The following is a 22,726-nucleotide window of genomic DNA, read 5'->3' on the forward strand; positions in this document are numbered from 1 at the left end:
ATAGAAAAACAAGAGAGAGAGAGAGAAAGAGAGAAAGAGAGAAAGAGAGAAAGAGAGAAAGAGAGAAAGAGAGAAAGAGAGAAAGAGAGAAAGAGAGAAAGAGAGAAAGAGAGAAAGAGAGAAAGAGAGAAAGAGAGAAAGAGAGAAAGAGAGAAAGAGAGAAAGAGAGAAAGAGAGAAAGAGAGAAAGAGAGAAAGAGAGAAAGAGAGAAAGAGAGAAAGAGAGAAAGAGAGAAAGAGAAAAAGAGAAAGAGAAAGAGAAAGAGAGAGAGAAAAAGAGAAAGAGAAAGAGAGAGAGAAAAAGAGAAAGAGAAAGAGAGAGAGAGAGAGATCTATCTCATCTTCCGAAATTCCATATAAAATGAAAAACATTAGAATAGTGTAGAAAAGCATAGACTAGAAAAACAATAGAACAGAATAGAATAAAATATATATTATATTCTGTTCTATTGTTTTTTTTTTTTAGTCTATTCTTTTCTATTCAAATTCATTCTATACGAAATTCGAATTTCGCATAGAATGGATTCAAATTCGTATAGAAAAGTTTAGAATAGAATAGAAAAGAATAGCATAGAAAAACAATGGAACAGAATAGAAAAAAATATTATAACATTCTTTCGAAATTCGAATTTCATATAGACAAATCAAATTTGAATAGAAAAGATTAGAATAGAATAGAAAATGATAGAAAATAACATAGAAAAACAATAGAACAGAATAGAAAAACTATACAGATCTCCCCTGTGAAGAAATGCTGCTGATCGGCTCTCCTCGCCTCACACTGTTATAAACCTGCTTTTTCCTTGTTTACATGTGATCAGCTATGATTGGATACAGCTGATTACATAGGTAAAGAGCCTCGTCATCGGCTCTTTTCCGAGATCAGGGTTGTCATGTCCCAGGTGAGACTGAGGCGACCTCATATGAAATAATTAAAGATAAAATTGTCACTCAAGCTACACCTGTATAGTTGGAAGCTAGAGAGGAAAGGAATTATAAATAGTAGACATGTGCACTGCTGAAAAATTTGTTCGTTTTCGTTAATTCAAAAAGTCGTGATTTGTAAATTTGGAATTTGAAAATTCGGAAATGCGAAAATTTGACAATAAGGAAATTAGAAAGAACAAAAAATAAAAACATTTGAAAATAATGAACTAATAACAACAAACTATTTTTTTTTTACCATTATTAAATTATAGGTATTGGAATTTCCTTTCAAATTTGGCATTTAGTGAACATAATGAATATGAATTTATCTGAAGTTACGAATTATCCAAAATAAAGAATGCCGCATCTAAACAAATGGAACAAAACTAAATAATAAATAATACTACTACTTTTTTATTATTGTTATTTATTATTATTAATTTGTTACGTTCCATTCGTTTAGATACGGCATTCGTAACTTCGGATGCATTCGTATTCGTTACGTTCACTAACAGCCAAATTTGAAAGGAGATTCCAATACCTATAATTTAATATTTAGCAATAGTTAAGTTATTATTAGCAAGTTATTATTTCAGATTTTCGAGTTTTTGAATTTTCGTTCTTATTTTCAGATTTTCATTCTTATTTTTGGATTCCCGATTTTCCAAATTTGCAAATTTTTAAATCTCCGAAATTTAGAATTTTCGAATTTCTGAATTTTCGAATATCTGAATTTTCAAATTTCCAAATATTCAGGAAAAATTTGGAAATTTGAAAATTCGGAATTTCAGATATTTACCGAATTAAAGAATTTGTCTAAATTTGTTAAAAAACTAATTTGGAACTAAACTAATTGCACATGTCTAATAAATAGCAATTCCTCAACCCAGTTGCCGAAGCCATCACCTCAATAGTCTGTAGAATATGAGGTGTGTTCCTCTGAATCAAAAAACAGCATACAAAAAAGGGTGGACAGAGTCCAAAGTGATTCATCAATGAGAAACTGCCAGTATTAACAAAAATAGTTTATTTCAATTCCACATAGACACTGGTGACAATAAAATATTACCTCCACCACATGATTAAAAATATGACAACATTGTCAGGGGACACAATAATAATTCACAATACTGACAGAGCTGTCCGCTCGATTTTCCAGTGAGATATTGCCATAGAGAGGAATGCTACTCCAGATGGGTTAGCAATATTTAATATATAAATGTGATCCAGTGGGTAAACAGTGCCCAGAGGGCAATGGGTATACCATAATAGATTCCCAATAGGGGGAAATGTGTGGGGGGGGCAATCCAGGTAGCGGAGGTGGGGCAGTTGTAAGGGATTGAACGGTCTCCACTCACAAGGGAGCAGTATGTGCCAAGAGTGCGTTATCCACCGGAGCAAGTACGACGGCATGAGGAGCGTGTGTGAAAAATAGTCGATTCCCAGCCGGGTTAGAACAGCATACAAACGTCTCACCACTCTCCCAACTCCTGTGTTGTCAAAAGCCGTCTGAAGCCGTCAAGGCGATGTAGTCACCTCATTCGCACACTCAGAGGGAGAGAGTCCGTTCATAGTTCAGCGTGTGCAGCATGTACTTCAGGTGTCTCACACCACAGCTTCCACTCACCTCCAAGGATCACTTCTGCCCACCGCTAAGCATCTGGGAGAGTTGGATGGAGAAAAGTCTGTGACAGGCTAGCAGTGCCCTCACTTCACAAAACATGATGGCGCCATGCTGACGGATTTCACTCAGAAATCAAGTTTCTTCAAAGCAAAATGATCGTATGAAGGAGAGAGCCACCCCACCGCCATTAGCCTATATGGCGGGCAGAAGGTGGTTAATGGCACCCCCGTCTTAAGCCGTAAAGTTCAATATTGAGGTGGCCCACCCTTTGCAGCTATACCAGCTTCAACTCTTCTGGGAAGGCTGTCCACAAGGTTTAGGAGTGTGTCTATGGGAATGTTTGACCATTCTTCCAGAAGCACACTTGTGAGGTCAGGCACTGATTTTGGACGAGAAGGCCTGGTTCGCAGCCTCCACTCTAATTAATGCCAAAGGTGTTCTATCGGGTTGAGGTCAGGACTCTGTGCAGGCCAGTCAAGTTGGTCCACCCCAAACTCGCTCATCCATGTCTTTATGGATAACCCAAAACAGGGCACGTTCCAGGAGGACATCATATGACGTTTACCCGCAATGAGGAAAGTCTTGCCCGGCTGTCATTTTACAATAGGAAGTGGTTAACCCCATTTATGGGTTACATTCAGCAGACAGTTCTGCCCATTAATCATGACAGGAGATAATTTTTGCTGCACATATGTATACCCCCATACAGCTGCTTTTGTTTTTGCTGCCCTCCCCCCAACAAGTGTAAACAAGGCCCAAAGCCTTAGGCAGGCCAAAGATTATGCAATTTTCTTTCCTGTAACCATGGGTTGCAGTAAAATTGCTCGATTTCTTCATGAACACAGTCAGTGTTGTTGGGGGAACCCCTCCTGCGGAGCTATTGTGTTCTCCCGGAAGAGGGCGTGGGGGGCCATCCCTGCAGGGAGAACACAGTGATTGCTGCTAGCAATAATCACGTGTAAAAAACCATCATCAATCGATCAATGGATTGACTTGGAAACAATCAGCGTGCCCACAGATGGTTTTGAATCTTGGCCAGTCCCTGCTGAACCCTCCTGAGGTCCTAAAGCCTCGTTCACATGGGTGGATGGAGGGCAGCAAAAGCTAGAACAAAAGCCCCCCGACCTTCCACCTGAACAAGGAGATGCAGCTGTTCAGGGCTGTACATGTGCCGTGGTCCGGTAATTTGCTTCGCGACAACAGAAAAATTAAATGGAATGGGGCCATACTGCAACTGCGTTCAATGACCATGGCTGCAGAACAGTGGGTCAGCAATTTCAGGGTTTAAACACACAGGAAGGAGGTGAGATATCACCTTCTCGTCACCTGTTACATGCCCTCTAAAAAGTGATCTGCCGCAGATCATTTCGATAAGGGGCAGCAATGAAAGCTGCATGTCTGAACAAGCCCTTAGAGTCCTTTCATCCCCCTTTCTTCCTCAGAGCCCCCCTAGATCCCTTTTGATCTATGCACCCCTCAAATTTCAACCACCCCTTCCCTCCATCTCCCTGACAAAGAGGCTTATCAGTCCTACTCCAACTGACACCACTGACACAGTGATACCTCTGACCAGGGCCGCCATCAGGGAGTACAGCCCATACAAGTGTAAGGTGCCCGAGTGTCCTGAGGGGCCCGGTCCTTCAGGACGCTGGGCTCCAAGTTGGCATCACCCCTTTGCTCTTTTCCTCCCCCTACACTAGTCCCGACTCCCATTGGTGCCGCCTGCTGCACTGGCTCCTAACTCCCAGCCAGTGACGTGGGGGGGGGGGAGTGTCAGTTGGTGCGCTTGAGGGGTGCAGAAATTAGTAATCCCCCCGGAAAACCCGTGGTTCAATCCACCTGCTCCTCTCCTCCCCCTCCTTTGATGGCTGCTGAGCCGCTCCATCCTCCTGACAATCCCTGGGCTCAGTGTGCAGTGACAAGCCTGGAAGGAAGCAGAGGATCCCCACACTGCTCCGTCCCCTCCAGCATGCCTGAGATTCACACACAATCTGTCTCCCGCCCCTCTCTCCCTGCCTGTGTGCTGCAACGTCTGTGAAGGGGATGTGGAGGCGGGAAGTTTAAGGAGCCCATAGCCACATTGAGAGAAATCACTAGAGCCCCCGGGGACCATTCAAGTATGTGAGCACTGTGATCAGACCCTCCTTCTCTCCCTGCCCCCTCTCCCCCCTCGCTCTCTCCCTGCCCCGTCTCCCCCCTCGCTCTCTCCCTGCCCCCTCTCCATCTCCGCCCTCCTCCTCTCCCTGCCCTCTCCATCTCCGCCCTCCTCCTCTCCCTGCCCCCTCTCCCCCCTCGCTCTCTCCCTGCCCCCTCTCCCCCCTCGCTCTCTCCCTGCCCCCTCTCCCCCCTCGCTCTCTCCCTGCCCACTCTCCCCCCTCGCTCTCTCCCTGCCCTCTGCATCTCTGCCGTTATTTTCACCTGGTGATCCTACTAGTAAGTCTGTTTTTCAAAAGACCGAGCTGTCTTGGAGGCAAACTATTTAACACTGGCAGAGGTGCTTACAATGATCAGTTTCTGTTTATTCATAAAAAACCTTTAACCCAAAAGGGATAAAAAATGTTTACTGTAACTGATTATAAAGTGTGAGCTGGAGAATGGCTACAATTTGTTTAGTTAACCTAAATCTGCTAGTTCATCTAACACCCCCCAACTTCCTTCCCCCCCCAGACTGCTGTCCAAAGGTGTCTCTGTTGCTCCTTCACCCAGAGTGGGGGGCACACGCACTTCAATACAGGAGTTGTGTTACTGACCAGATCACCAAGGGAAAACAGAAAATAAAAAGCCTAAAAAAACCCAAAAAAACCCGAATGCAGCCACCACATCTAAGTATTGGTAAGCTGTAAATTGTATTCCTCTCCATTCATAGCGGATTCGGTGGAAAGACCAGTGGGTGGACCCTGGGGAATGTTGGTGGTCAGGCCCGGGGGGCCCAGTCCTAAAGCTATGCAAAGGGCCCCAAAATTTCTGGTGGCTGCCCTGCTACTGACGCCACATTATTCCTTTCCAGTGAAACCACTGACGCAGGGACATTATCCCTTCCAGTGACACCACTGACACGGACATTTTTCCTTCCAGCGACACCACTGATGCAGGGACATTTGTTCCTTCTAGTGACACCACTGACACAGGGACATTATTCCTTTCCAGTGACACCACTGACGCAGGGACATTATTCCTTTCCAGTGACACCACTGACACAGGGACATTATTCCTTTCCAGTGACACCACTGACACAGGGACATTATTCCTTTCCAGTGACACCACTGACACAGGGACATTTTTCCTTCCAGTGACACCACTGACGCAGGAACATTTTTCCTTCCAGTGACACCACCGACGCAGGGACATTTTTTATTCCAGTGACACCACTGACGCAGGGAAAATTGTTCCTTCCAGTGACACCATTGACGCAGGGGAAATTGTTCCTTCCAGTGACACCACTGATGCAGGGGCACTTTTCCCTGCAGTGTACCACAACTATTGGTACTATTTCAGCACATGCCACCGACATATATTTTGCTCTGCACAATGCAATTCGCCCCAATTCCCTTCTCCACATGGGATGGGGGGAGGGCAGAGTACCATCTTTGCCCTGGGCACTAGCTCTGCCAGATGAGGTCCCACAGTAATGCCGATATGGCAAAGAAGGTAAGTATTCTACACAGCAGGCTGTATTTAAGAGTTTGGGTGCAGCTAAATGACAACTGTTCTTAACCGCTTGCCGACTGATTACTATAGATCTATTGCGGCAGGTCGGCTCTATTGCGCAAAACTACGTACCTGTACGTCATTTCATGCAATAGACAGCAGTGGTGCAGGCGTGTGTGCTGATTGGCCAGAGGGGGAGCCAATCAGCGGGTCCAGTGGACGTAATGTCCGCTGGGACCCACTGATCATCCCCAGGGTGGCAGAACAGCAATCTGCCAATGTAAACAAGGCAGATCACCGTTCTGCCAGGGGAGAACATAGAGATCATGTGTTCCTGCTAAGCAGAAACACGGATCTCTGTGTTCAGTCAGTCTATCCCCCACACAGTTAGCAAATACATCCTAGGGACACACTTAACCCTTTGAACGCCCCTGTTACTAACCCCTTCCCTGCCAATGTCATTAGCACAGTATCGGTGCATATTTTTAGTACTGATCACTGTAATAAAGTCACTGGTTCCCAAAAAAGCCTCAAAAGTGTCACTTAGGTGTCCGATTTGGCCGCGCAATGTCGCAGTCCGGAAAAATAAATAAAAATTGCTGGAAGCCGCCATTACTAGTAAAAAATAACTAAAAATGGAAATAAAAAATATCCCATAGTTTGTAGACAGCTTTTGCGCAAACCCATCAATATATGCTTATTGGGATTTGTTTACCAAAAACACGTAGCGGAATACATATTGGCCTAAATTGATGAAGAAATTAGATTTTTTTACTGGGTGCGTTTTATAGCAGAAAGTAAGAAATATTGTTTTTTTCAAAATTGTCACTTTTTTTTGTTTCTAGCGCAAAAAATAAAAATTGCATGAGGTGATCAAATACCACCAAAAGAAAGCTCTATTTGTGGGAAAAAAAAGGACATACATTTTATTTGGATAAAGCGTCGCACGACCGTGCAAGTGTCAGTTAAATTAATGCAGTGACGGATCGCTAAAAATGGACTAGTCATTAAGGGGGTAGAACCTTCCAGGGCTGAAGTGGTTAAAATATAGTTTCCCTTTAAGTATAGCTCTACATTAGGTTAACATTTCAGTATAGGACTATCTTGCTGGTCTCCAGTTAAATGTCATATGTTCATACATTCATTTTGTCTAAATGATGCTTATAAGGCCTCATGTACACTGAACGTAACAATTACGTTGAAAAAAATGCCAGTAGCTTTGCAGTGAGTTTTTCAACGTTTTTGCAATAGCATTTTTCAGCATTTTTTACCGTTAGCGTTTTTAAGCTTTTATTTATTTTTTTCAATGGGATCAAAAACGTCAAAATGCTGGTGAGCAGTGTTTTTAAGCGTTTATTTGTGTTTTCTGCATTTTCTTGATGTTGGAGCATTTTTACAGCTGAAATACTTCTCTCAGATCCCACTAGTTTTAGGGGTTTTTTTACAGACAAAAAATACCCCAGCCAAAAACAGTTGATAACAGCCTATGTGTGCATGGATACATAGGAGGACATGCTGGAAAGTTTAATGACTGTAGAAAAAAAAAATTCTTTTTACATACAGTTACTACAATATAAAAAGTTGCCCATATTAAAGCAGAATACTGGCCAAACATGTATACATACTGGTAAAATACATATATACAGTTGTGCTCAAAAGTTTGCATACCCTGGCAGAAATTGACATTTTTGGCATTAATATTGAAAATATCATGCCAAAAAACTGTCCTTTTATTTAAGGATAGCAATCACATGAAGCCATTTATTATCACATAGTTTTTTGGATTCTTTTTAATCATAATGATAACAGAAATCACCCAAATGGCCCTGATAAAAATTTCACATACCCTGGAATGTTTGGCCTTGGTACAGACACAGAAGGTGGCACACACAGGTTAAAATGGCAATTAAAAAGGTTAATTTCTCACATTTGTGGCTTTTTATATCACAGTTAGTGTCTGTGTATAAATAGTCAATGAGTTTGTTAGCTGTCACATGGATGCACTAAACAGGCTAGACACTGGGCCATGAGGAGGTAGAAAAGAACAGTCAAAAGACCTGCATAACATAGTAACGGAACTTTATGTAGCACCCACCACCTTTAGGTGGGTACTAATTAGTTAGGATAAGTGTTAGGTAAATTGCCAGTGCTTTACCCTTTTTGTTTAGGCCTGGTTGGTTAATTTGGTTGGGAGATTTGACAGAGTAGAAAGGGGGGTGTGACCACCTGTATTCTATCCTGAGAGATACCACATCCATCCAGTGAAAAGTTCTAGAAGGAAGGTGGGCTGGAGACAAGGGTATAGGCAGTTTGTATGCACAGCCCTGGACCAATCATTAATTTGAGTGGGCGGGGGGGGCACATATATAAACTAGGGGTCACATGATCCTGGGGGGTTCTGCCTGGGAAGTTTGGACAGAGAGAGAGGAAAGATGTAACCAGCAAGGAGCAGGCTTGAAGGCCTGGAGGTGCAGGGGCTTCCAGCGCTGGATAGCAGGAAGTAAACCTGAAGGCCTGAGGGTTCAGAGACCTCAGTGCTGGATGGTTCAACAACTAAAAATCCACTAAAAAACTCCGGGAGAAATGGACCAGACATTACCGTCTGGGAAGGTTCTGGCCATGTGGAGCGGGAAGTAGCTGCTAACAGGATGGAGTAGACCGAGGATGTTATCCGGACTTTCCTGAACTGACGTGGGAGGACTGCAGGAGTCAAGATAGGCAGGTGAGGCCTGGGGCTTCCAGCATCCACATATCACTATGCTTTTCAGAGGAGCATCAGTCAGTTCAGGGAAAGGGACTTAGCTACTCTAAAGGAACCAAAGACTAAGAGGTAACTCATACTTCCCGAGAAGAATATGGAACATACAGCAATTAAGAGAAAAAAAAGTTCTTTGTTGAAAGTTATCAAACTGTCTGCTGATGTGATTTGTGCACGGGTGGAAGAACGGAATGCAGTTAACCGAAAGGTATGATCTCACCCAGCAGCTCCCAAGGGAGTAGTGCTCTACATTTATAAAGATGGAAAAGGATATAAAAAGATACCCAAAGCCTTGAATATGCCAGTCAGTACTGTTCAATCATTTAATAAGAAGTGGAAAATTGGTGGATCTTTTGATACCAAGCCAAGGTCAGGTAGATCAAGAAAGATTTCAGCCACAACTGCCAGAGGAAGATACAAGATACAAAGAAAAACCCACAGGTAACCTCAGGAGAAATACAGGCTGCTCTGGAAAAAGATGGTGTGGTTGTTTTTAAGGAGCATAATACGATGACACTTGAACAAAAAAGAGCTGCATGGTCAAGTTGCCAGAAAGAAGCCTTTACTGTACAAATTCCACAAAAAAGCCTGGTTACAATATGCCCAACACCACCTTGACGTTCCTCATTGGCTTTTTTGTGGCTTTGGGGCAGTAAAGACTTCCTTCTGGCATCTCAACCATGCAGCTCTTTTTTGTTCAAGTATCGTTGAATTGTGCTCCCTAAAAACAACCACATCGTCTTTTTGGAGAGCAGTCTGTATTTCTCCTGTGGCTACCTGTGGGTTTTTCCTTTGTATCCTGAGCAATTCTTCCGCCAGTTGTGGCTGCAATCTTTCTTGGTCTACCTGACCTTGGCTTGGTATGAAAAGAGCCCCGAATTTTCCACTTCTTAATAAGTGATTAACCAGACTGGCATATTCAAGGCTTTGGAAATCTTTTTATATCCTTTTCCATCCTTGTAAAGTTTACCTTGTCTTTTGACTGTTCTTTTCTACCTCCTCATGGCTCAGTGTCTAGCCTGCTTAGTGCATCCATGTGAGAGCTAACAAACTCATTGACTATCAATACACAGACACTAATTGTGATTTAAAAAAGCCACAAATATGGGAAATTAACCTTTAATTGCCATTTTAACCTGTGTGTGCCACCTTCTGTGTCTGTACCAAGGCCAAACATTCCAGGGTATGTCAACTTTGATCAGGGCCATTTGGGTGATTTCTGTTATCATTATGATTTAAAAAGGATCCAAAAAACGATGCTATAATAAATGGCTTCATGTGACTGAGATCCTTGCATAAAAGTTTTTTGGCATGATCAGTCATATTTTCAATATTAATGCCAAAATTTCACAATTTCTGCCAGGGTATGCAAACTTTTGAGCATGACTGTATGTAAGCTGTTTGATGTAAATCACAATGGAGATTATTTACTAAAGGTAAAGGTATAGACTCTGCAAGTGCAGTTGCTCCAGAGCTAAGTAAATGAGGTAAAGCTTTACTTTGCAAATAGCCAATCACATGCAAGGAAAAAAAAAAAAAACAGCATTTTTGCTTGCATGTGATTGGATGATGGAAGTCAGCACAGCTCCTGCTTATTTACTAAGCTCTGGAGTAACTGCACTTAGCAAAGTGCACAGTCTATCTGCCTTTAGTAAATCAACGCCAATATATAGTAGTTATTAATCATGTATCTTTTCAAGTATCTATTCATTACCTTCAATTATTATGACCCCAAGGCATGCAATTACTGCTGTCCCAACGATCATAATCAGAAACAGGCCAAATGGAACTGCAGACAGTGCTACAAAGACCAGAAGTGAGAGGGATATGAATGGGCGCTCTTCCAAGTATTGTCCAAAGGGGGAGTTCATGAAGGCGATCACCTAAAAAGTGAAGCAAAGTAGCAAGTTGAAGAAATGCTGAAACTACAACAGACAACAAATCAACTATATATTAGAAGGGGTTTTATTTTTACACCCACACAACAAGTTTAATTTTGCTTCCAGCTAAGGTTATCACAAGCAAGTAAAAATCACCCACTTACATTAATGTCGGTGTTATGCCCCATACACATGAGCAGAAATTCTACCAGCAAAAGTCGGATGTGAGCTTTTGGTTAGAAATTCCGACTGCGTGTATGCTCCATCAGACTTCTGCTGGCAGAATTACAGCCAGCAAAAGATTGATAGCATGTTCTGTCTTTTCGTTGGAAAAAGTGCCATCTGTACAAATTCCGACGAGCAAAATTCCTACGCATGCTTGGAAACAATTCGATGCATGCTCGGAAGCATTGAACTTCAATTTCTCGGCTCGTCGTAGTGTTGTACGTCACCGCGTTCTTGACGGTCAACAGTTCAGAGAACTTTTGTGTAACCGTGTGTATACAAGCCAAACTTGAGCGGAATTTTGGAAAAACCATCCAAGAAAATCCGCTTGTGTGTACGGGGCATTACAGTGGTTATTACTTTCCACTCTGTAACCATATGCTAACAGGTAACTTGAACAGACAATTACAAAATAAGGGAAGGTCTGCCTCCACCTGACACTGATGTTCTGTTTTTATAGTGTTAAGTAAAGACCAAGAGTTATCCTTTCATTTATTCAGGGTTAAAAAATACTCAAATACTGGCTTGAGAAGATCCCCCATCACAAGGATGTCTAACCCTTCTTGGGGAAAAAATTGTTGGCAAGCTGCAATTGTTGCCCACCCCATTAATTTATTGAGGTTGTCGCGTAGAGTTTCTATATCCTGCTGTGATGTTATCGCCCTATTTATTTTTCTGTCGTCAGCGAACACTCAGATTAAGCTATTTATCCCATCCTCTATATCAGGGGTAGCCAACCTTTTGAGCATGGTGTGCCAAAAAATGTTTTCAAAGAAACTGAGAATGCCAGCTACATAAAAATAAATGTCAACTTCACACGCTCAATCACAAAAAGGTATTTTTATAAAGTAAATGCTGTAAACTACTTGAATAATAAGAAATGAACACACATAGATGGATCCAAATGCAGTTAGCATTGCCAAGGCTACCCTCACCATTTTTCTTGTTCATACATCACGGGACACAGAGTCTTTGATAATTACTTAGTGGGTTAGATAGTCACCATCAGGTGATTGGACACTGGCAACCCTAATTACAAGGAGAGTTCCCCCCCATATAACCCCTTACATATGGAGAGTACCTCAGTTTTTTCACCAGTATCTAAGGTGGTTGGTCACGTTAAAGATGTACTAAGAAGAAAGCTCTGTTTAATGGTCTCTGCGGGGGCATAGGAGCTTTACAAGCGGATCCATGCCTTGGGCCAATAAAAACGCCTAAGATGGAAGGTACCCGGGCCTTGTGAAAGAAGAAACAAGGTTTTGCCTGTAATGTCTCTCTCTGAGGACTGGGTTCTGGGATCCAGCACTTTGGGGCACAAATTAAAAGTTGCTTGAAAAGTTTCTGGCAGAGTCTTCTACAGGTCCAGGGAAGAGGATCCTGTAAGTAGGAACCCAGAATCCTGAAGGTTGGCACAACGCCCCCGGCTGCCTCCATGTTGGTCCTACGCACGCAGGGGGCAAGCTTTTACGGCGGATTCGGCGGGGAAGGAGGGGGGGCATGGATGATAGCGCCATGCACGGCGCATTAGTGCGCAGGTGCGAGGCGGCTGTTTTTAAAAGCCCAGAACGGCAGAGCCCTGTAAGCAGTGGGATAGAGAGCTGTGGGCAGTAAGCATCTCGGTGGGTTTGGATCCAGGCATATCTAAGGCACCTACTCGGCATCAGGTTGTGCAGACTAAGCTAATAATAATATTGTAAGACTAGGCACAACAGTGATTGCATTTATACTAGTACCTCTGCTTTTGTCAGCTTAGGACTATGTCTCCCCGTAAGAGGGCTTCAAGGGCAGGTAAAAGAGCCTAGATCTAAGGGTTATATCCCCCTGAAAGACTTGAGGCTGCCGCACAGGATGAGCCATTTCCCCCCTCACGCTTGCAGCCTCTCCCAAAATTGCAGCCCTGCATAGGTCTTCTAAAGACAGTTGTTTGTATTTGCAGTGTGTGGTGTACAGGAGAAGTTAGCTGCTTAATCACAGCATCCTCACAAGAGGGCAGAATTTGGGGTAGTTCCCCTTCCCCTGCCCTAAATCCTCAATCAAGAGGATCAACAATCTGATGATGAAAGATCACCATCAGGGGACAGGGAACAGGTGCAATCTGACGAGGCGGAGGTATCAGAGGCCTCACAAGCTCTGGAGTTGTAGCTGCAATCTTTTTCAGAGATTCATACTGCGTATAACTTACCCTCAGTCTAGACGGCCAAAGCCTCTGTCTCCTACTTGGGTTTTTTTCTTAAATTCCCATAGGCTTCTTGTACCTTTCAAAGTCCGTCCATTGCTACAAAGAGGTGTAGAACTTCCACAAGGTCATCATGCAGGTGCTTGCTTACAAACTAGCCAAACGCACAACTGCTGAGATGCCTACCGCCATATCACCCTGAAAGCGCCCGATCTCGTCTGATCTCAGAGGCCAAGCAGGGTCGGGCCTGGTTAGTACCTGGATGGGAGACAATCTGGGAATACCAGGTGCTGTACATGGTTCTGTGCACATTGTTGCTAACACAAACAGCTAAACGCATGAGTGCGGGAACGCGCGTCAGCTGAGGAGAACTTCCTTTTTATCAGTCCACATATTTGCATAAATTACCTGAGTATTGGAATGTACAAGATGCATGTGGCAGAACATGCAGTATACATAGAGATGCATTTTTTTTTCTGTTTGTGGTAGACTTACATAGTCGCATGAGAATGCTTGGTTGTTAAGTGCTTATTTGCGCAGAAAAGCCTAAAAATCACATGAATGCCTAAAATCGCATAATTGCCTAAAAATGCCAAAATGCCTGTTTGCATAAAGATGCAGCATCGCACAAGAGTGCTTGACCCCCACAAGAGTCCTTAATTACCCAGGGATACTTGGTCATGCAGAGAAGCTTGTTTTACAGAAAAACACCAAAAACGTATAAAGATGCTTGATTGCATAAAGATGCTGTATCACACAGGGGTGCTTGATCTCACAAGAGTCCTTGATTACTCGAGGATACTTGGTCAAGCGGAGAAGCTGATTTTTTTTCAGAAATGCTTAAAATTGCATAAAGATGCTTGATTGCATAAAGATGCTGGATCGCACAGGGGTGCTTGATCACACAAGAGTCCTTGGTCCCACAAGGGTACTTGTCCGCACAGTAGTGCTTATAATGCATAGAATGTTTGGTCGCATAAGAATGCATGATCGCCCAAGGTTGCATGATCACCTAGATTTGCATGGTTGCATAACGAGGTATGTTAATTTAGCCTCCTCATTTATACAGGATTCCTTATGTTCACATAGGAATACGTTTCTGCCTGGATACAGGATGTGTAATCTTGCATTACACATTCAGAGACGCTTGCTTGCTTGCAATGTGCCCGTTACATAGCATACGTGCTATAGGTAAGCGTGTGTACAGCACACATGGTTTAGGTTTTAAACATATTATAGAAAAATCATGCTTCCCCTGAACGCACGCTTCTTTTGAGGCATATGGCGTTAACTCATGCAAAGGATTCCCCATATGTGTAAGTGGCAAATGTGTTTTCAGAACTTGTCTGCATTTCACAGGGAAACAGCACCCCTTCTGGTTGGTAGGCTTGCCCTTGTGGTTTGCCACCATGCTCAAATCTTTTATAAGCTGCTAGGGCCCGCCTCTAGCGGATCTAAAGGGCTCAGGGTATAGCTGTAATGGCATACCAAGGCAGTCTGCTGCCGATAGATCAGTCGGTAGCATGGCTGGACCTAAGTATGTCCAGCATGGTCTTTATAGCCCCTATGAAGGCTAGAGTATTTGGGGACATAGCCCAAAGCAGGGCATCTTTTACCCAAATCAAAGGCCAAGACCATAAAGATTTGGCCCAAGTGGGCAAAGCAAGGGATAAAACTTCAATTTGCCTTTTGTATGAGGTTGTTCGGGAAGATGGTAGCCTCAGTTCTTTTCGCCCAGTTTTCACTCAACGCGATTACTGAACAGCATACTGTCTGCTTGAAGCAAGAGGATCCAAGCCTTAGTTTTTTCCAGGCGCCTGACGTTAGAAGTACGCAAGAGCCTCAGTTGGTGGTTGTTAGCCAACAGTCTACAGGAAAATCCTTTATTCCAGTCACCAGGAAAGTGGTAACTACGGATACCAGCCTTATAAGGCTGGGGTGCAGTCCTAGAAGAGCTTTCACTCCAAGGAAAGTGATCCAAACCGAAAGATTCCTGCCCGTCAATATTCTGGAGATTCAGTACGTTTGGCCCCCAGGGCCTGGACTTACAGGTCACAAGGCTGTCCTGTCCGGATACAATCAGACAATGCTACAGCAGTGACCTATATCAATCAAGCAGGCACCAGGAGTCCGAATGCCCAGAGGAAGGTGAACCATTTTTGTTTGGACAGAGAGGCATGTTCCTTGCCTATCTGCAAGGATGGAAATTTGGCAGGCGGATTATCTAAGCCACTAGCAGCTGTGTCCAGGAGAATGGTTTCTACACCCCTCCATATTTCAGGCTATATGCCAGAAATGGGGTACCCCAGATGTAGATCTTCTAGCCTCCAGGTTCAACATGAAGCCAGACGATTTTTTTTTTGTCAAGAACAAAGGGTCCACTAGCATGCGTAACAGACGCATTGATAATACCTTGGGATCAGTTCTCTCTGACTTAAGTGTTTTCTCCGGTTCCACTCCTTCCGCGTCTTCTTCACAGGATCGGGGCGGGGAAGTAACCGGTTATTCTGGTGGCTCCAGAATCGTAAAGATGGCGGTAGGAAGACTGTGGGTTCTTCCACTACGCCTAGACCTGCTCTTGCAGGGACTAGTATTCCATCCTTACGGAGTCTAAATTGGATGGTTTGACTGTTGATACATACATCCTGAAAAGTCGTGGGCTTTCGGGTGCAGTTCTCTCTACTCTGGTTAATGCTAGGGGGCCGGCCTCCAGGCTCCTCTATCACAGAGCCTGGAAGGCGTGTGTTTCCTGGCGTGAATCCAGGGTTTGGCATCCTCAAAAGGTATGCCAGCGGCAGAACTCTTGCCTTTCTACAGTTAGGGGTAGAAATGAAACTGGCCTTGAGCACATCAAGGGTCAGTTCTCAGCATTATCAATTTTTTCAGAGACCACTCGCCTCTCATTCCTTAGTCCGGGCTTTTTATCCAAGGGGTGTCGCGTTTAATTCCGCCAGTTGAGTTTACCTTGTGCCTGTGGGATTTGAGTGGTCTGTTTTTGCAAAAACAGCCTTCTGAACCAATGCGCCATATTCCTTTTGTTCTTTTGACCAGAAGATTGAGTTTTCTGGTTGTCATATCCTCTGCTAGAGGGGCATCATAATTAACAGCTTTTTGCTGCCTAAGGTGGTATCAGGATTTCATCTGAACCAAGATGTCCTACCATCCTTGTACGGGTGCGCATTCTGTGGACGAAAGATTGTTACACTCTCTTGATGTAGTAAGAGCAATCAAGGTCTATCTGAAAGCAATTGCTCTGATACGAAAAGCTGATGCTTTGTTTGTGCTTCCGGAAGGTTCTAGAAAGGGCCAGGCACCGTCGAAATCCACTATCTCTAGATGGATTTGACAGGTTATTGTTCAGCCTTATGGTGTAAAGAAGAAGATTCCTCCTTTTCAGGTTAAAGCGCACTCAACTAGAGCAGTTAGTGCTTCATGGGCAGTGCATCACCAGGCCTCCATGGCTCAGATCTGCAAGGCTGCAACTTGGTCTTCAGTCCATACATTCACTAGATTTTATCTGGTGGATGTAAAAGGACATGAGGATGCCGCTTTCGGGCGCAGTGTGCTGCAGGCAGCAGTATAGGTCCTCTTGTCCGTTGGCGATCTGGGTTTTCTGATCTGTGTCTCCCTCCCCTCAAATTTGGGCATTGCTCTGGGACATCCCACTAAGTAATTATCAAAGGATCTGTGTCCCGTGATGTATGAACAAGAAAATAGGATTTTTTAAAAACGGCTTACCTGTAAAATCCTTTTCTTGGGAATACATCATGGGACACAGAGCTTTGCTACAAAACTGAGGTACTCTCCATATGGGAGGGGTTATGTAGGTGAGGAACTCGCCTTGTAATTAGGGTTGCCAGTGTCCGATCACCTGATGGTGACTATCTAACGCACTAAGTAATTATCAAAGGCTCTGTGGCCCGTGATGTATTCCCAAGAAAAGGATTTTACAGGTAAGCGTTTTTTTAAAAATCCTATTTTTTCACCTACACACCTCGGATCAGTGCAAAACCTGTACCTTAAGTTCTCATGTGAGTCCCAATGCATGTACTATACACTTCAGATCAGCCCTGATTTCTGCACCTTCAGAACACAGATCAGCCCCAATATGTCAGAGTAGGCCCCATTTCTGCACCTTCAGATCTCAGATCAGCCCCAGTACATGCACCTTCATACCTCAGATCAGGCCCAATTTCTGCACCTTTACACTTCAGATCAGGCCCAACTTTTGTACCTTAACACCTCAGATCAGACCCAATTTCTGCACCTTTAAAACTCAGAATAGGCTCAAATTCTGCACCTACAGATCTCAGATTAGGCCCAGTTTCTGCAGCTTCAAATCTCATATGAGCCCCGATGCTTGCACCTTTTATACTTCAGATCAGACCTAATTTCTGCTCCTTCACACCTCAGATCAGACCCAATTTTATGTAACTTCAGATCTCACATGAGCCCCAATGCATGCACTTTCATACTTCAGATTAGGCCCAATTTCTGCACCTTCACACCTCAGATCAGACACAAATTCTGCACCTTTAGATCTCATATGAGCCCCAATGCATACACCTTCACGCTTCAGATGAGGCCTCAGACTTAATTTCTGCACTTTCAGAACTCAGGATCAGGCCCAATTTCTGCACCTCCAGATCTCAGATTAGGTCTAATTTCTGCACCTTCAGATTTCATATGAGCCCCAGTGCAAGCACCTTCAAACCACAGATTGGGACCAATTTCTGCACCTTCAGATCTTAGATCAGGCCCAATTTCTGTACTTTAACACCTCAGATCAGCTCCAATGCCTGCAGCTTCAGAACCCAGATCAGTCCCAATTCATAAAATTTTGGATTTTTGGCACACTATTTTTTTAAAGTAAAGTTGAACTGCAGGGAAAATGTTTATTGGAACTATTGGTAACTACAACTTTAGAACAGCTATTGGTAACTACAACAGTAACTTAGCCCTATTAATAAGTAAAAGAGGCTGCTGCTTAATGCAAAATTCATGCTGTGGGTAAAGAAAGCAGTAGCCGTGACAGTGGCATCCCCTCCACCACATTTCTTGAACTTATCAATAGGGCTAAGTTACTGCAATTGTGCATTTTTTTTAGTTTTTTACAGGTTCCAAAAAAATAAAAAATCCTTAATATTCCCACTGGAAATGTAGTTAGGGCTTTTATTAATGCAAGACTGGTTCTCATAGGATTTCATGGGAATGTTTGGCCTCTGTGCGGTTCTTGTGTGTTTTGATAGTCAATTAATCTGAATAAGCTGCAAAATGCACCAGACCGTGCAAAAAGTAGTGCACTGGACCACGCAAAAAAACGCACTACATCAAAACCACATGGTAATGTGTTTGCAATCTGGGGTGCCATTAACGGTACACTAGCTCAGTGGCGTCGGTAAAACATTGCCCCCCCCGGGGGTGACACCATGTTGTCCAGCCACTGCTCCTAGCACAAAACCCCCCAATCCCCTTTCCTAGCACAAGTCTCCCTGTCCTAGCACAAGTCCCCCCAATCCCCCTCCTCGTACAACCCCCCCACTCCCCTCTCACAAATCCCCCATCTCCTCTCCTAGCACAAATCCCCCCCCAATCCCCTCTCCTCGTACAAATCTCCTCCAATCCCCTCTGACAAATCCCCCCCAGTCCCCTCTACTCGTACAAATCGCCCCCAATCCCCACTCACAAATCCCCCCAATCCCCCCCTCCTCGTACAAATCCCCCCCAATCCCCTCTCACAAATCCCCCCCATCCCCTCTCCTAGCACAAATCCCCCCAATCCCCTCTCCAAGCACAAATCCTCCCCAATCCACTCTCCTAGCACAAATCCCCCTTTCCTCACACAAATCCGCCACCCCCCCTCCTCGCAAAAATCTCCCAATCCCCTCTCCTCACACAAATCCCCCCAATCCCCTCGCCTCGCACAAATCCCCCCCAATCCCCTCTCCTAGCACAAATCCCCCCAAACCCTCTCCTAGCACAAATCCGCCACCCCCCCTCGCACAAATCCCCCAATCCCCTCTCCTCGCACAAATCCCCCAATCCCCTCCCACAAATCCCCCCAATCCCCTCTCCTCACACAAATCCCCCCAATCCCCTCTCTTTGCACAAATCCCCCCAATCCCCTCTCCTTGCACAAATCCCCCCAATCCCCTCTCCTTGCACAAATCCCCCCAATCCCCTCTCCTTGCACAAATCTTTCCAATCCCCTCTCCTCGCACAAATCCCTCCAATCCCCTCTCCTTGCACAAATCTCCCCAATTACCTCTCCTATCATAACCCCCCTCCCCAATCCCCGCATTTAGTAAAAATCCCCCCCTAGCACATATCCACCCATTCTTTCTCCTATTACAACCCCCCCCCCCCCCCATATCCCCATTACCCTTCACAGCACAAATAGCTCCCATTCCCCCTCCTGCACAAACATTTAATCTCAGCAGAAATTGTTACCCACCCTACCCCCTCATTCGTATAGCTACCACAGGTCCTCTTTAATGTTGCTTCTGAGGAAGTGGAATGGCCCTCAGGGTGTGAGCAGACATACTGACAGGAAGGCTCAGGCTAAACAATGTTCTGAAGTCCTGTAATTATCTGTCCTAAGCCAGAGCACAAGAGCAGGAAGCTGCTGTTTCGGTCTCCACATTGCTTCAGGCTCAATTCGGGTGCAGAGTGAGGTGGGCAGGCCAGATCTGAAGTAGGTGGGCGGTTTAGCCTCCCGGTTGAGGAAGCATTCCTCCTACACTGCATGCTCACGTGGCATTGGGAGTGTACCATAGATAGGTCCATGCAGGCCTTACACCCGGACACCTGTGTCCTTCATCTTTTTTTTATTTTTCCCTCCTTGGCTAAACGCACTACTTTGGACTTCAGTCCTCTATGGACCAGCACCAGGTAGCACCTGAGCACATGGTTACCACCATGAGCTCCTTGATATATATTAGTACAAGCTTAACAAGTTGCCTTGGTGGTATAGTTTCTTCCATCTCTCTTTTTGTATGGTTCCACTTCTGCTTTTCTTTGTTTGGTTTCACTTGTTCACCACTACCTTTTTGCACGTGCCCTGCTTCACTTTTATATATAGGATTAGCACATGTACAAATACACATATATATTTTCCACAGAAGCCCCTCTACGTCAGCCTCGCCAACATTCATGGGTTCCATTGGGATCCCCTTTCCTTGGATGCCATATCCTGCACACAGCCCTATACTGGACCGCTATGCGATTCACGCTCCCACAGCTCACGGAAAAGATGCCCTTCGTGGTCCCCAGGCCATAGTGTCCCATCCTAAATACACAGTTATTGTAAGTATTGAGCTAGTGGGTGTCCCCAGTACATACCGAACTGCTTAGGACAACTGCCAGACCTTATAGCAAGTTACTTATATCATTACAGATCTACTTCAAGTGCCTGCTCCTGAAGAGTGAATTAATTCACGAAACGCATTGAGCTTTCCTTCTGCCATGTTTCTACCTCTTATTACATGTGTATCAGCATTATATGGTTATCTGCTTATCTTTATCATATAGTTTAAGATCCCATTTTATATGTAATTGTACTCTATTACTACGTTTATTGATATCTGATGCTACAGAGAGGGTGATGGGTTATCTACCCACTATTCCTTCTACTGTTCTATATCACCAAGGTTTCATATGACTGTATATATATTCACTGTATTGGGACACGAACACAACATTATTATCACTAACATCTTAACAATCTTTCCTTGTGATATACTGTCATATAATAAAAAAACTTTGACTTTTCTATTAACTACATGCTTCATTTAAAGTCCCACCCGTTCTGTCCTCCTTTCACAATAGATAGGGATGGAAGCATATGACCTTACCAGGTCACCGCTTCATTTAAAGTCCCAAACCCCAATCCTCTTTTTTCCTCATATCTGACTGAGTTCTTTGTGAACTCTCGGGTGTAAGCCATCCGGTCCTGGTGATTTATTTGGGTTAAGCTTTTCAAGTCTTTTCTGGACCCGGAGTACATCCTGTGACGTGTTACTAACAATACAGTTGTGGTTGTTATAGCCCTCCTTTTCTTTTGTAAAAACTGAGGAGAAGAAATCATTTAGTACAGTTGCCTTCTCATTGTCATCTGTAACTAGCTTCCCTTCATCAACCTTTATGGGGCTAATGTACTCTGACCTCACATTTTAACTGTTAACAAATTTTAAAAATTTCTTGGGATTTTTTTTTACTCTCCACTATGTGTCTTTCATAGTCTTTTTAGCTGCCCTGATTGCATTCTTACATTTCCTTTGCATTTCTTGTAGTGTTGAAATACTGACCATGACCCCTCTGCTTTATACATTTTAAAGGCCATTTTTTTGTTCTTTAATATGACTTTTTATGTTATGGTTTAGCCACCCAGGTTTAACCTTTTTTTCACCATATTTATTATCCATTGGCATGCACTCAGGGTTACCTTTATTTAATATGTTCCTAAAGCACTTAATATCTTGTAGTATTGAGCAGTTTAGAAAAGTTGTCTCTTAAAATATAGTGTTCTTTTATTACCCTTGTGTCTCTTTTCCCCATGATTTAGGCTGAATGTAATTATCCTGTGATCGCTAGTTCCCAAATTGTCCCATATTTCCACATCCGTAACCAGATCGGAGGCCTTTGTAATTATTATCTAGCATGGCATTCTCTCTAGTCGGGGAATCCACCAATTGGGACATGAATTTGTCCTGTAAGGCATTTAATGACAAGCCTTATGCCCTGTACACACGATCGGACATTCCAACAACAAAATCCAGATTTTTTCCGACGGATGTTGGCTCAAACTAGTCTTGCATACACACGGTCGCACAAAGTTGTCAGAAAATCCGATCGTTCTGAACGCGGTGACGTAAAACACGTATGTTGGGACTATAAACAGAGCAGTAGCCAATAGCTTTCATCTCTTAATTTATTCTGAGCATGCGTGGCACTTTGTGCGTCAGATTAGTGTACACATGATCGGAATTTAAATGATCGGATTTTGTTGTCGGAAAATTTTATATCCTGCTCTCAAACTTTGTGTGTCGGAAATTCCGACGGAAAAAGTCCGTTGGAGCCCACTCACAATCGGAAATTCCAACACCACAATCCGATCGCACTTTCCATCGGAAAATCCGATCGTGTGTACAGGGCATTAAATGGGTGAGCTGTCCCCTCTGCCCAGTCAATATCTGAATAGTTCCCCATTATGATGACATTCTCCTGCCTCGCCACCATTTCTAACTGTGATAGGAGGTCCAAATCCTGTAGATTAGAGGGCCTGTAACATACCCCCACTTTTAATTTCTCACTTCTTCCCTTTGGGGTTCCACCCACACGGATTCCACCTCCCCCTTGCCCCATTTGGGATGTCATTCCGCTAATCCACCTGTAAATCATTCTTGACATATACTGTAGACAGAATAAACCATACATCACAGCATAAACAAGTAAAAATAAAGTGTAAATTGCATACACTAACAATGCATT

The 22,726-nt window shown here is 43.8% G+C and overlaps 1 protein-coding gene and 1 pseudogene across 3 annotated transcripts in view; one reads left to right on the forward strand and one right to left on the reverse strand.

The window, feature by feature from the left end:
* Positions 1–22,726, reverse strand: part of LDAF1 (lipid droplet assembly factor 1) — a 241,716-nt gene that overhangs the window by 87,598 nt on the left and 131,392 nt on the right. For all 3 annotated transcript variants that reach the window (XM_073591055.1, XM_073591056.1, XM_073591057.1), the window contains one exon: positions 10,671–10,839. In XM_073591055.1, the coding sequence (XP_073447156.1) occupies positions 10,671–10,839 (169 nt within the window). The remainder of the gene's footprint in view (positions 1–10,670; positions 10,840–22,726) is intronic.
* On the forward strand, positions 13,418–13,536 carry LOC141101953 (5S ribosomal RNA; annotated as a pseudogene).

Source organism: Aquarana catesbeiana, linkage group LG06 (assembly GCF_042186555.1).
Source record: "Aquarana catesbeiana isolate 2022-GZ linkage group LG06, ASM4218655v1, whole genome shotgun sequence".
NCBI lineage: Eukaryota > Metazoa > Chordata > Amphibia > Anura > Ranidae > Aquarana > Aquarana catesbeiana.